Below are 13,451 nucleotides of genomic sequence, written 5' to 3' on the forward strand. Positions count from 1 at the left end.
GCCACAATCATCCATCTTTTCAATTGAAGTTGCAAGTAATGAGGCCCATGTGATGTGGGAGGTAATTCAGTGTCTCTCTCTGTGTGTGTGTAACAGCCCAGTTTCTCAGAAAGCTTTCGTCTGATCATTGGGGTCTAAGAGACTGGGGAGCCATAATGGAGAAGTAACCCATTAATCCTAATGCACATGCAGCCTCTCTCTCAAGGTGACAGTGTTTTGCACAATTTGAGGACCTAGTTAAGGGATGGGCAACTTTGTTGGGGGTGGGGGCCACAAAACAAATCTGAACTTATGAGGGACCGCAGGTCTGCGTACCCACACACAAATTGATCAGAAATACAGTGTAGACATTGTTAATGTTGTAAATGACTATTGTAGCTGTAAACGGCAGATTTTGTATGGAATATCTACATAGGCATACAAAGGCCCATTATCAGCAACCATCACTCCTGTGTTCCAATGGCACATTGTGTTAGCAATCCAAGTTTATCGTTTTAAAAAGTCTAATTGATCATTAGAAAACCCTTTTTCAATTATATAAGCACAGCTGAAAACTGTTGTTCTTATTAAAGAATGAATAGTCATTTACAACATTAACAATGTCTACACTGTATTTCTGATCAATTTTATGTTATTTTTAATGGACAATTATTTTTGCTTTTCCTTCAAAATAAGGACATTTCTAAGTGACCCCAAACATTTCAACGGTAGTACAATATATATATATATATATAAAATAATTGTACATTTTGTGCAATTCAACACTTTTTGCCATGGCGTGTAGAGAAAATGTTGCCGTTTTAAAGCAAGCGTGCTGCAATTCTACACACTTTGCAATGGAGTGGAGAGGAAAATTTGCTGTTTTACAGCAAATGTCCTGCAAATATACACATTTTCCCATAAGGTGGAGAGAAATGTTTGCAGTTTGACTAACAAAATCAATGAGGGCCCACCGGTCGGTAATTCGACCATGATAAAAAGTTTAGCTGGCCACTAAACTAACTTAGCAATCTAAAAAATGTTAGCTGACATGGGCTAATTGACTGACATAAGAGAAAAACTGCTACTGCATAACCAAATTTCAAAATTGCACCTCACGTATTCTACCTCACATTAGTAAGTTGAAACCCTGACAGAGTTCCCAAGGGCTGCTAGTTTCACTGAAATATGTGCATACGTGTGAGACAAACACATGAAAACTAAGTATTCAGTACAATACACCTACAAAAATTCTATAGCAAATCGACATTAACATGATCACCGACACACAGCACTAACTTGGCAAAGACCCACTCTCAGTGAAGCACACAGCATAGCCAAGTACAATGTTACAATGTTTATGCTCTTTCACAAATAGAAACAAGGATGTGATTGACAGACCTAGTATTACAGCAACACAGTCTCCCAATGACAGACTGCCTCTTGTGTATTCTATGCCATTTTTTAACCGAGGCATGGTAGGCTTGCTGGTGGAAAACATGTCAAAAGGACATTTTCTTGCAACGGCATACTTTGGAAGTTCTATTTTCGGCTTGCTCAATTTTCTGCCCAAAACATCACACAAACTAGATCCAACCATCTTTAAAACTGCAATTTAAGGCCATGAGATCTGTGGTGAAGGGAAAATACATTGCTGGCTTTTCAAGCCTATAGCCAGTGTTACATGTACTGTTACAGTATGTTTTACTCGGTCCATTATGACACATCAAATAATGTCAAGAATAAGAGGGCTATACTAGCAGAAAAGAGTTGAAGTGGCACTCACCGCAACACATCAGGAAAAGCTTTCAACTTCGTTGCTCTCATTATTTACAAGTAGCAGCCAGGTAGGCACACCACTGCTATGATTCAGGTAGGTTCAATAGGCTAGCATTATTTTCCTTTGACTGAAGAAAACAAAATGATACAGATAATTTGAGTTTTGGAATGGGATTTCATATGATCTTCAGCTGCTGCTCACTGTAGCTTACCCGTCTTATTTTCATGTGCACATTTCCATGTGCCCTCAGACATGGCAACAACCCAGATCAATGAACCAAAACAAATTTAAACTTGAAAGCCAAGACACCCAGCGTCCAGCACTCTTTAAATTCAATATGGGACAGTTACCACGAACTCCAAATAACCAATTTGCCTCCAATACACCTAAAAACTCATTTAGAAATAAAGAAGTATTTTGTTCTTGTGGAAGAATCATCTTGAAACCCAACTCCTCATGGAGTTATACACTGCTTGATGTGTAGTACAAGCTAACCGTTTGAAAGCGGTAGAGAATGTGTGCGTATATGCATCTCACTCAGGTTGTGGTGAGAAAGGTCACATACCCTTCAAACACCTTTGGTTTTGAATCAATAACCACTATGAATCAATAACCACTCACCTCACTCTAAAACACACCACATGTGCCAGCCCAAGTACCCGGCAGTCCTCATACACTACACTGTTCCAGTGTATGAGCCCAGGACTGGGAGTCTGGTACACACGCGTCACTGTATAGGGGCAGCTCAGCCAGGCTGGTGCATTTGGAGGTGGGCTGGGGACAGGAGGCCTGGAAGAGCAGCCATCCTAGCTGGGTGTCTGGGGATGTCCCCCCAAATTACACCCTTTTCCCTATGTAATGCACTACTTATGACTAGGGAATAAGATGCCAGCCGCTATGTCAAATCACCTGCTGCTCTGTTCTCCTCTACCAGCTTCCCACTCTCTCTGACCTCTTGCCAACCATACAGTACAGCATATATGTGTTCTAGCACACTGCTGTCCCTCAGCTCATCTCTGCAGCCCTATAGATACAGTGGGCCACACTGCACAGTGATATTTCACCATGAATAATACCAGGATCCCGTTTACAACTGTTGGGAGTGTAAAGTCCCACAGAAAAAAAAATAATAATACTAGTTTGTCATACTGGCAATTTTTTATTGTGAATTTGATGTATGAAACAGAATCCCTTTTGGTTTTCTTTTTGTCTAGAAGTGTGGCCAATTAGGCACTATGACCATAAACCTTTCCTCTGTCATGATAACTTCTTTGTCCAGAAACAGACGCCTCACAAGTTCTCAACTGGCAGCTTCATTAAATAGTACCCGCAAAACACCAGTCTCAACGTCAACAGTGAAGAGGTGACTCCAGGATGCTGGCCTTCAAGGCAGAGTTCCTCTGTCCAGTGTGTGTTATTTTGCCCATCTTAATCGTTTCTTTTTATTGGCCAGTCTGAGATATAGCTTTTTCTTGGAAACTCTGCCTAGAAGGCCAGAATCGCCTCTTCACTGTTGACGTTGAGACTGGTGTTTTGCGGGTACTATTTAATGAAGCTGCCAGTTGAGGACTTGCAAGGCTTCTGTTTCTCAAACTAGACACTAATGTACTTGTCCTGTTGCTCAGTTGTGAACCAGGGTCTCCCACTCCTCTTTCTATTCTGGTTAGAGACAGTTTCTTGGCAATTTCTCTCATGGAATAGCCTTCATTTCTCAGAACAAGAATAAACTGACGAGTTTCAGATGAAAGTTCTTTGTTTCTGGACATTTGAGCCTGTAAATCGAACCCACAAATGCTGATGCTCCAGATACTGAACTAGTCTAAAGATGGCCAGTTTTATTGCTTGTAGTAACCATTAAAAAAAAAAGTCTTAAACAAAGCAAAATATATACTGCTAAAAAAAATAAAGGGAACACTTAAACAACACATCCTAGATCTGAATGAAAGAAATAATCTTATTACATACTTTTTTCTTTACATAGTTGAATGTGCTGACAACAAAAATCACACAAAAATAATCAATGGAAACCCAATTTATCAACCCATGGAGGTCTGGATTTGGAGTCACACTCAAAATTAAAGTGGAAAACCACACTACAGGCTGATCCAACTTTGATGTAATGTCCTTAAAACAAGTCAAAATGAGGCTCAGTAGTGTGTGTGGCCTCCACGTGCCTGTATGACCTCCCTACAACGCCTGGGCATGCTCCTGATGAGGTGGCGGATGGTCTCCTGAGGGATCTCCTCCCAGACCTGGACTAAAGCATCCGCCAACTCCTGGACAGTTTGTGGTGCAACGTGGCGTTGGTGGATGGAGCGTGACATGATGTCCCAGATGTGCTCAATTGGATTCAGGTCTGGGGAACAGGCGGGCCAGTCCATAGCATCAATGCCTTCCTCTTGCAGGAACTACTGACACTCCAGCCACATGAGGTCTAGCATTGTCTTGCATTAGGAGGAACCCAGGGCCAACCGCACCAGCATATGGTCTCACAAGGGGTCTGAGGATCTCATCTCGGTACCTAATGGCAGTCAGGCTACCTCTGGCGAGCACATGGAGGGCTGTGCGGCCCCCCCAAAGAAATGCCACCCCACACCATGACTGACCCACCGCCAAACCAGTCATGCTGGAGGATGTTGCAGGCAGCAGAACGTTCTCCACTGCGTGTCCAGAGTCTGTCACATGTGCTCAGTGTGAACCTGCTTTCATCTGTGAAGAGCACAGGGCGCCAGTGGCGAATTTGCCAATCTTGGTGTTCTCTGGCAAATGCCAAACGTCCTGCACGGTGTTGGGATGTAAGCACAACCCCCACCTGTGGACGTCGGGCCCTCATACCACCCTCATGGAGTCTGTTTCTAACCGTTTGAGCAGACACATGCACATTTGTGGCCTGCTGGAGGTCATTTTGCAGGGCTCTGGCAGTGCTTCTCCTGCTCCTCCTTGCACAAAGGCGGAGTTAGCGGACCTGCTGCTGGGTTGTTGCCCTCCTACGGCCTCCTCCACGTCTCCTGATGTACTGGCCTGTCTCCTGGTAGCGCCTCCATGCTCTGGACACTACGCTGACAGACACAGCAAACCTTCTTGCCACAGCTCGCATTGATGTGCCATCCTGGATGAGCTGCACTACCTGAGCCACTTGTGTGGGTTGTAGACTCCGTCTCATGCTACCACTAGAGTGAAAGCACCGCCAGCATTCAAAAGTGACCAAAACATCAGCCAGGAAGCATAGGAACTGAGAAGTGGTCTGTGGTCCCCACCTGCAGAACCACTCCTTTATTGGGGGTGTCTTGCTAATTGCCTATAATTTCCACCTGTTGTCTATTCCATTTGCACAACACCATGTGAAATGTATTGTCAATCAGTATTGCTTCCTAAGTGGACAGTTTGATTTCACAGAAGTGTGATTGACTTGGAGTTACATTGTGTTGTTTAAGTGTTCCCTTTATTTTTTTGAGCAGTGTATTTTATATTTGAGATTTTTCAAAGTAGCCACCCTTTGCCTTGATGACAGCTTTGCACACTCTTGGCATTCTCTCAACCAGCTTCATGAGGTAATCCCCTGGAATGCTTTTCCATGAGTCTTGAAGGAGTTCCCACATATGCGGGGCACATATGCTGAGCTTTTCCTTCACTCTGCAATCCAACTCATCCTAAACCATCTCAATTGGGTTTAGGTTGGGTGATTGTGGAGGCCAGGTCATCTGATGCAGCCCTCCATCACTCTCCTTCTTGGTCAAACAGTCCTTACACAGCCTGGAGGTGTATTTTGGGTCATTGTCCTGTTGAAAAACAAATGATAGTCCCACTAAGCCCAAACCAGATGGGATGGCGTATCACTGCAGAATTCTGCGATAGAATTCAAGTCACACTTAACCAGCATAGCTAAATAAAATCACTGGCAGTGTCACCAGCAAAGCACCACCACACCATCACACCTCCTCCTCTATGCTTCACGGCGGGAACCACAAGTGTGGAGATCATCCGTTCACTTACTCTGCGTCTCACAAAGGAATCAAAAATATCAAACTTGGTCTCATCAGACCAAAGGATAGATTTCCACCGGTCTAATGTCCATTGCATGTTTCTTGGCCCAAGCAAGTCTCTTCTTATTATTTGTGTCCTTTAGTAGTGGTTTCTTTGCAGCAATTTCACCACCAAGGCCTGATTCACGCAGTCTCCTCTGAACAATTGATGTTGAGATGTGTCTGTTACTTGAACTCTGTGAAGCATTTATTTGGGCTGCAATTTCTGAGGCTGGTAACTCCAATTAACTTCTCCTCTGCAGCAGAGGTAACTCTGGTTCTTCCTTTCCTGTGGCGGTCCTCATGAGAGTCAGTTTCATCATAGCGCTATATGGTTTTTGCGACTGCACTTGAAGAAAGTTCTTGAAATTTTCCGTATTGACTGACCTTCATGTCTGAAAGTAATGATGGACTGTTGATTCTCTTTGCTTATTTGAGCGGTTCTTGCAATAATATGGACTTGGTCTTTTACCAAATAGGGCTACCTTGTCACAACACAACTGATTGTCTCAAACGCATTAAGGAAAGAAATTCTAAAAATGTACTTTTAACAAGGCACACCTGTTAATTGAAATGCATTGAGGGTGACTACCTCATGAAGCTGGTTGAGAGAATGCCAAGAGTTTCTTGGTTACTACATGATTCCATGTGTTATTTCATAGTTTTGATGTCTTCACTATTATTCTACAATGTAGAAAATAATAAAAATAATGAAACCCTTGAATGAGTAGGTGTTCTAAAACTTTTGACCGGTAGTGTACATACATTTTTTGTGTGCCTGTTTCACATGTTATTTTGGAATTAATGTTTGTCACATCAGTTTGCAAACAATGTCAAATAAAATAAAAAATACATTGAGTTAATAAAGCCGCATACAAACATGGTCTCTTTTTTGCTTTCTTGAGTAAGGCAGCTCCAAAATGCAGGGGTTTCAGCCTAGCTCAGTGCTTTCTGTGGTGGTGGGACAGCCAGCGGAAAATACGGAGCGTAGAGGTTGGTAATGTTCTCAAGTTGCGCCGTGATTGGCTCAGTGTTCGGTCACTCATGGGGACACTACGTCACTGAAAAATGTAAGGGTAGAGCTTGAAAACTCAAGCACCATGGGTGCTGCCATAGAGTTACATTGGAAGTGCCTATCCAAGATGGCTCAAGGTCATTGGCCACCGATAAAATGATGTCAAATCACGTTATATCTACTGTAGCTTTGATTGGACTGATCATGTCAACATCATACTTTCAAAATCTTAAATAACAAGCTAGCAGTCATCATGAATCAAGTCGACAATCTATGGGCAAATCCTTTTCAATCCTTGTCAAATGAAGAGAAATTATAGATAAACAGGCCATGAACATTACACAACAAGTTGGAAATCGCAAATTCAACAATGAGTGGTTTGGAAGGAATCAGTGGCTAACAGCAAGCATTGCCATGCAATCACTAGCCTGCTATTCAGTGGAGTGGGTGTGTGGTCCAATACTGGGTTTAAGGGTGTCTTTTCCATACTTAAAAGGATAAACATTCAACATTGGCTATGCTGTGAATCCAGCATGACTTCTGCCGCGCTCAAAACAGCTGGAAACTCGGAACTGGGAAAACTGACTTCAGAGAGTTCAAGAAAAAAACTGGGAACTCGTTAAAAAAATAGCTCCGACTGGGAAGATGCATTTTGAGCGGTCATCCAAATCGAAATTGCAAGTTGGGAACCCGGGTCTCTTTCACTGACATCATCATGATTCGACCTTGTTTTTTTTCTAGTTCCCAGTTGTCTTAAAAGCACCATAAATCCAGAGACTGCCAGACTTTGATAAAGGTTTGATGACAAAATTTGCCCATGAAGGACCGTTGCACCACCTTCCTGTTCAAGTGAGCACAGCACAGCAAGGAGAGTCCAAAAATATCTGGTATGCAGCAGCATAAATTATGTAATATGCAAGTATACTGTAGATCAGAAAGTAATACTAAGTGTATGTTATGTAGTGAGCTGTTAGTAGCCTCAACCTCATAATTCCACCTACCATTCTGACTTGGTGGTGAACATTTAGCCTATTTTAGAGAAATGTAAACATCAAATATTGTAAGAGCTTTCATCGTCTGCTTAAATGCCCCCTTTATTTATCCTACGGTTCTGACTTGGTGTACAGGGAGAATACTGTAAGATAGCCAGGTCTAGGTGGTAAGGTGTTGGGACAGCTTTATGTAGGCCCTAACAGTTTGTGGGCACTGTTTGTCACCGTTATCGTGCAATGAATGTATTGTTTAGTGTTGTGTAGTGGCTTTGCTGGCATGCACCTAAAAAAATGTTGGGGGGGGGGGGGGGTTTGCCCCACCAAGATTTACCAACTAAAAATCGCCACTGGTTGTAGAGAAGGCCTGCCCCAGTATCTTTTGCGTTTGAGATGTTGACTATACACACACAGATACTGGGGCAGGGAAGGCCTACAAACGCTAAATCATGCATGAGCAACTTTATTGCTATCCAATATGGCAAAATTACAATGTTTCAATTTTCTGGTCTATGGCTGCAACCTTGTAGCCTTTGAAACAGTGACACGTTATCACTCCACACACGACTGACCTTTGCAGTGCAAGGTGGAGGAAAAACTAACAGCATGCACCAAGGAACATTACACTTTATGACACTACACCACTGGGCACAGACGTCAGTTCAACGTCTAGTTTTGATTTACATTCGAGTGAGTTGTCAACCAATGTGAATTCAACGTTTAACCAACAAACAAAAAAAACCTGTGTCATTGGATTTAGGTTAAAAGTTTGATGGAAACCATGACAAAATGCCCTTACATTGATTACTTTTTGCAAATGCAATCAGTTTTCCACGTCGATTCAATGTCACGTAGATTTATGGGGTTGAAAAGACGTGGAAACAACGTTGATTCAACCAGTTTTTGACCAGTGGGTAAGAACCTCATGATTTAAAGTGCTGCTTACCTGTTCTGCCATCCTTGAATTAAGTTTGTGTATTTGCTCAACACTCCTTCTAACTGACGCTTACATGCTTGCTGAAAATGCATACTGTTTCCCAATAAACCTCCCCGACTCACTCCTCCACCGGCCCCGCTCCCAAGTGAAGCCGAGCCGGGGCTGTGAGAACCAGCTCGTCCGATCTTTCTCGCCGAATTCCCCTTGTCCGACAGCAGTGAACCAGAGTTCGTTTTATTTGTTCCAGAATGCGGACTGCAGATCGTCTTCTCCATACTGACGACGGGACAGACGGAGTCGAGCACAGCAAGGAGATTTTTTTTTGTTGCTAGAACATTGTGGTAAACACAGAATGTATGTCTACTGGCCTAAATCAAAAGGTTAAATATGTAATATTCATGTTTCCCTGGTGATTTGAGCGTCCCTCTCTGCCCAAGAAACCAGGCATAATTTCCCGCATGAAGAGCACTGCTGTAGTTCCCTTGCTGCTGCGACGGAATCGCCGTGGCGCTCTAACGTTTAGTTGGGGAATCACAGTGCAGACACCCCCTTTCCTGACTCTCTCAGCCAACCCCCTCATATAACAGTCCAATCTTATTACACATCACAACCAAGAACACAGCTCACCATCATCATCCCCAAAATAGCTGAATAATATTATTTTCAAGTAATTCCAATCAGCTATACAACTAATTCACGTGGTAGTCATCCATATGATGCAGGCCTAAATAGGCTAATGAACATTTTATTTTAGGGGTAGCCTATCTCAATCACAGTAAATGAGGGGCATTCTCAGACATACTGTATCTGACAATAGGGTTCAAATTAAATAGTAATTTTCCATGAAGAAAAAAATTGTGTGACTTGCTTTAGCTCTTTGAAAATATTGTTGTGGTAATGTAAGAAGTTTAAAACGTTGCACTTAATTGAAGCGGTGAAATATAGTCAAAGTAAAAAAATATGAAAATATCTGTCTGGTCTGATTACTTTGACAGACTACTATATCAACCTTATTACTTTGGAGTGTGGAGCAGTTGGATCGCATATTTCAACACAAATAAGACTACAACACTTTTATACACTCTTCTACTAGAATACCGTAATATTTACTCATAAGGAATTAGAAAAGTTTTGGGCTATCATTCGGAGAGAAATATGATGGTGCCTCTAGTGGAAGAATTTTGAAAGTTTGTTTTACAGTACATTTACATTTAACATTTAAGTCATTTAGCAGACGCTCTTATCCAGAGCGACTTACAAATTAGTGCATTCACCTTATGATATCCAGCTACAGTAACCTCCCCTCAACCATACTTTGACAGTACATTCGGGAAAGTATTCAGACCCCTTCCCTTTTTCCACATTTTGTTACGTTACAGCCTTATTCTAAAATGGATTGAATAATTTCCCCCCCTCATCAATCTACACACAATGCCACGTAATGACAAAGCAAAAATAGTTTAGACATTTTTTCAAATGTATTAAAAATAAAAACAGAAATATCTTATTTACATAACTAAAAAGAAAACTTTGCTATGAGACTCGAAATTGAGCTCTGGTGCATCCTGCTTCCATTGATCATTCTTAAGATGTTTCTACAACTTGTCTGGAGTCCACCTGTGGTAAATTCAATTGATTGGACATGATTTGGAAAGGCACAAACCTGTCTAAATAAGGTCCCACAGTTGATAGTGCATGTCAGAGCAAAAACAAAACCAGGAGGTCGAAGGAATTGTCCATAGAGCTCCAAGACAGGATTGTGCGCAAGCACAGATCTGGGGAAGGATACCAAAAAAATGTGTGCAGCATTGAAGGTCACCAAGAATACAGTGGCCTCCATCATTCTTAAATGTAAAAAGTTTGGAAGCACCAAGACTCTTCCTAGAGCTGGCTGCTCGGCCAAACTGAGCAATCGGGGGAGAAGGGCCTTGGTCAGGGGCAGTAACCTGATGGTTACTCTGACAGAGCTCCAGAGTTCCTCTGTGGAAATGGGAGAACCTTCCAGAAGGACAACCATCTCTGCAGCACTCCACCAATTAGGCCTTTATGGTAGAGTGACCAGACGGAAGACACTCCTCAGTAAAAGGCGCATGACAGCCCGCTTGGAGTTTGCCAAAAGGTACCTAAAGACTCTCAGACCATAAGAAACTAGATTTTATGGTCTGATGAAACCAAGATTGATCTCTTTTTGGCCTGAATGCCAAGCATCATGTCTGGAGGAAACCGGGCACCATCCCTACGGTGAAGCATGGTGGTGGCAGCATCATGCTGTCGGGATGTTTTTCAGTGGCAGGGACTGGGAGACTTGGCAGGATCGAGGGAAAGATGAACGGAGCAAAGTACAGAGAGATCCTTGATGAAAACCTGTTTCAGAGCACCCGGGACCTTAGACTGGGGCGTAGGCTCACCTTTCAACAGGACAACGACCCTAAGCACACAGCCAAGACAATGCATGAGTGGCTTCGGAAAATGTTTCTGAATGTCCTTGAGTGGCCCAGCTAGAGCCCGGACTTGAACCTGATCGAACATATCTTGAAAGGATCTGCAGAGAAGAATGAAACTCCTCAAATACAGGTGTGCCAAGCTTGTAGCGTCATACCCAAGAAGACTCGAGGCTGTGATTGCTGCCAAAGGTGCTTCAACAAAGTACTAAGTAATGGGTCTGAATACTTAGGTGATATTTCTGTTTTTTATTTTTAATAAATTAGCAACAATTACTAAAAAAACTATTTTTTTGGTCATTTTGGGGTATTGTGTGTAGGTTGATGAGGGAAAAACAGCAATTTAATACATTTTAAAATAAGGCTGTAACCTAACAAAATGTGTAAAAATTTAAGGGGTCTGAATATTATCCGAAGACACTGTGTATATATGGCCTATATAAAGGAAGAGAAGCTTAGGCCTAACCCCAGAGATATAGATACACACACACACACACACACACACACACGCACGCACGCCGGTGGCATGCTACAACACCGACATGCATTTCTTTATGTCAGACGGCTACTACGTCTGCTATACAGATATACACTACATGGCCAAAAGTATGTGGGCACCCCTTCAAATTAGTGGATTCGGCTATTTCAGCCACACCCATTGCTGACAGTTGTATAAAATCGAGCAAACAGTCATGCAATATCCATTGACAAACATTGGCAGTAGAATGGCCGGTACTGAAGAGCTCAGTGACTTTCAACGTGCACCATCATAGGATGCCACCTTTCTAACAAGTCAGTTTGTCAAATTTCTGCCCTGCTAGAGCTGCCCTGGGCTACTATCCGTGCTGTTATTGTGAAGTGGAAACGTCTAGGAGAAACAACGGCTCAGCCACGAAGTGATGGGCCACAGAAGCTCACAGAACGTGACCGCCGAGTGCTGAAGTGCGTAGCTCAAGCAGGGCAGTCAATTCAACAGTGGAAAGTTAGCTAAATTAGGTGTTTCAGTTACTAAAACAGCTGTATCTCTTGATCAGTAATAATATAATTCGGTCTTGATTCCAGATTTGAATAGCAGAGAAATAGAACAAGATGTCATACCCTCTAAGGCTTGACTTTTTTTTTTTTATTGATAACTTTTCTTTAACCCTTTCCAGCCGATCAATTTAAAAATCGGAAACATGTTTCTGATGGTTGCCACGTCAATAGCTCTGTGATACAATCACCAATGTTTTCATAACACCTCCTTTGATAGGTTACGATGTTTGCGTTAATGATATGTGATTGGTTTAGTGGTTAAGGGGCGGGAAGTAGACTCTTTCAAAAGGAAAAACTCAGCACGAAAATGGCTCATTTGAAGCTGCTGCCACAAGGAGGCGCCTTTCCCCCACTCAATCTGACAGGTTATGACCAGTTTTGACAGCGCCATCATTCAGACCATAGCCCATTTGTCCTTCACATTTAAACGCAAACGTCCTACGCCGATAACAAATACATGGTGATGCATATCTCAACACACAGACCTACATTTATTTCCAAAAACATGTCTATGATGAAGTTTGCCCAACTGTTGTCTGAGAAGCTCTTAAAGCATACAGTGCCTTCAGAAAGTATTCACACCCCTTGACCCATTTCACATTTTGTTGTGTTACAGCCTGCATTTAAAATAGATTAAATTGACACACACAATACCCCATAATGTCAAAGTGAAATGTCAGAATTATTTTTCAAATAAATTACAAATGAAAGCTGCAATGTCTTGAGTCAATAAATATTCAACCCCTTTATGGCAAGCCTAAATAAGTTCAGAAGTAAAAATGTGCTTAACAAGTCACATAAGTTGCATGGACTCACTCTGTGTGAAATAGTGTTTAACAAGATTTTTGAATGGTTACCTCATCTCTGTACTCCACACAGTAAGGTCCCTCAGATCTGTAAGCTCCCTCAGTCAAGCAGTGAATTTCAAACAGTCGTAGCTTGTTGACCAATAATGCATCATGTTATGGATATGCTTGTCATCAGTAAAGACAAGGGAGTTATTTAGGATAAAAAGACACGGAATAGAGCTAAGCATAGGCAAAATCCTAGAGGAAAACCTGGTTCAGACTGCTTCCAACAGACACTGGGAGACAAATGCACCTTTCAACATAAGGCCAAATATACACTTGAGTTGCTTACCAAGACGACATTGAATGTTCCTGAGTTGCCTAGTTACAGTTTTGACTTACATCGGCATGAAAATCAATGGCAAGACTTCAAAATGGCTGTCTAGCAATTATCAACAACCAACA

The 13,451-nt window shown here is 42.2% G+C and overlaps 1 protein-coding gene across 3 annotated transcripts in view; it reads right to left on the reverse strand.

The window, feature by feature from the left end:
- The window catches only part of LOC106570074 (oxysterol-binding protein-related protein 10), a 110,507-nt gene extending 101,253 nt beyond the window's left edge, over positions 1-9,254 (reverse strand). For all 3 annotated transcript variants that reach the window (XM_014142035.3, XM_014142034.3, XM_014142032.3), the window contains exon 1: positions 8,732-9,254. In XM_014142035.3, the coding sequence (XP_013997510.3) occupies positions 8,732-8,997 (266 nt within the window). In that variant the 5' untranslated portion in view covers positions 8,998-9,254. The remainder of the gene's footprint in view (positions 1-8,731) is intronic.
- Positions 9,255-13,451: the final 4,197 nt, after the last annotated feature.

Source organism: Salmo salar, chromosome 14 (genome assembly GCF_965601325.2).
Source record: "Salmo salar chromosome 14, fSalSal1, whole genome shotgun sequence".
NCBI classification, from domain to species: Eukaryota; Metazoa; Chordata; class Actinopteri; order Salmoniformes; family Salmonidae; genus Salmo; species Salmo salar.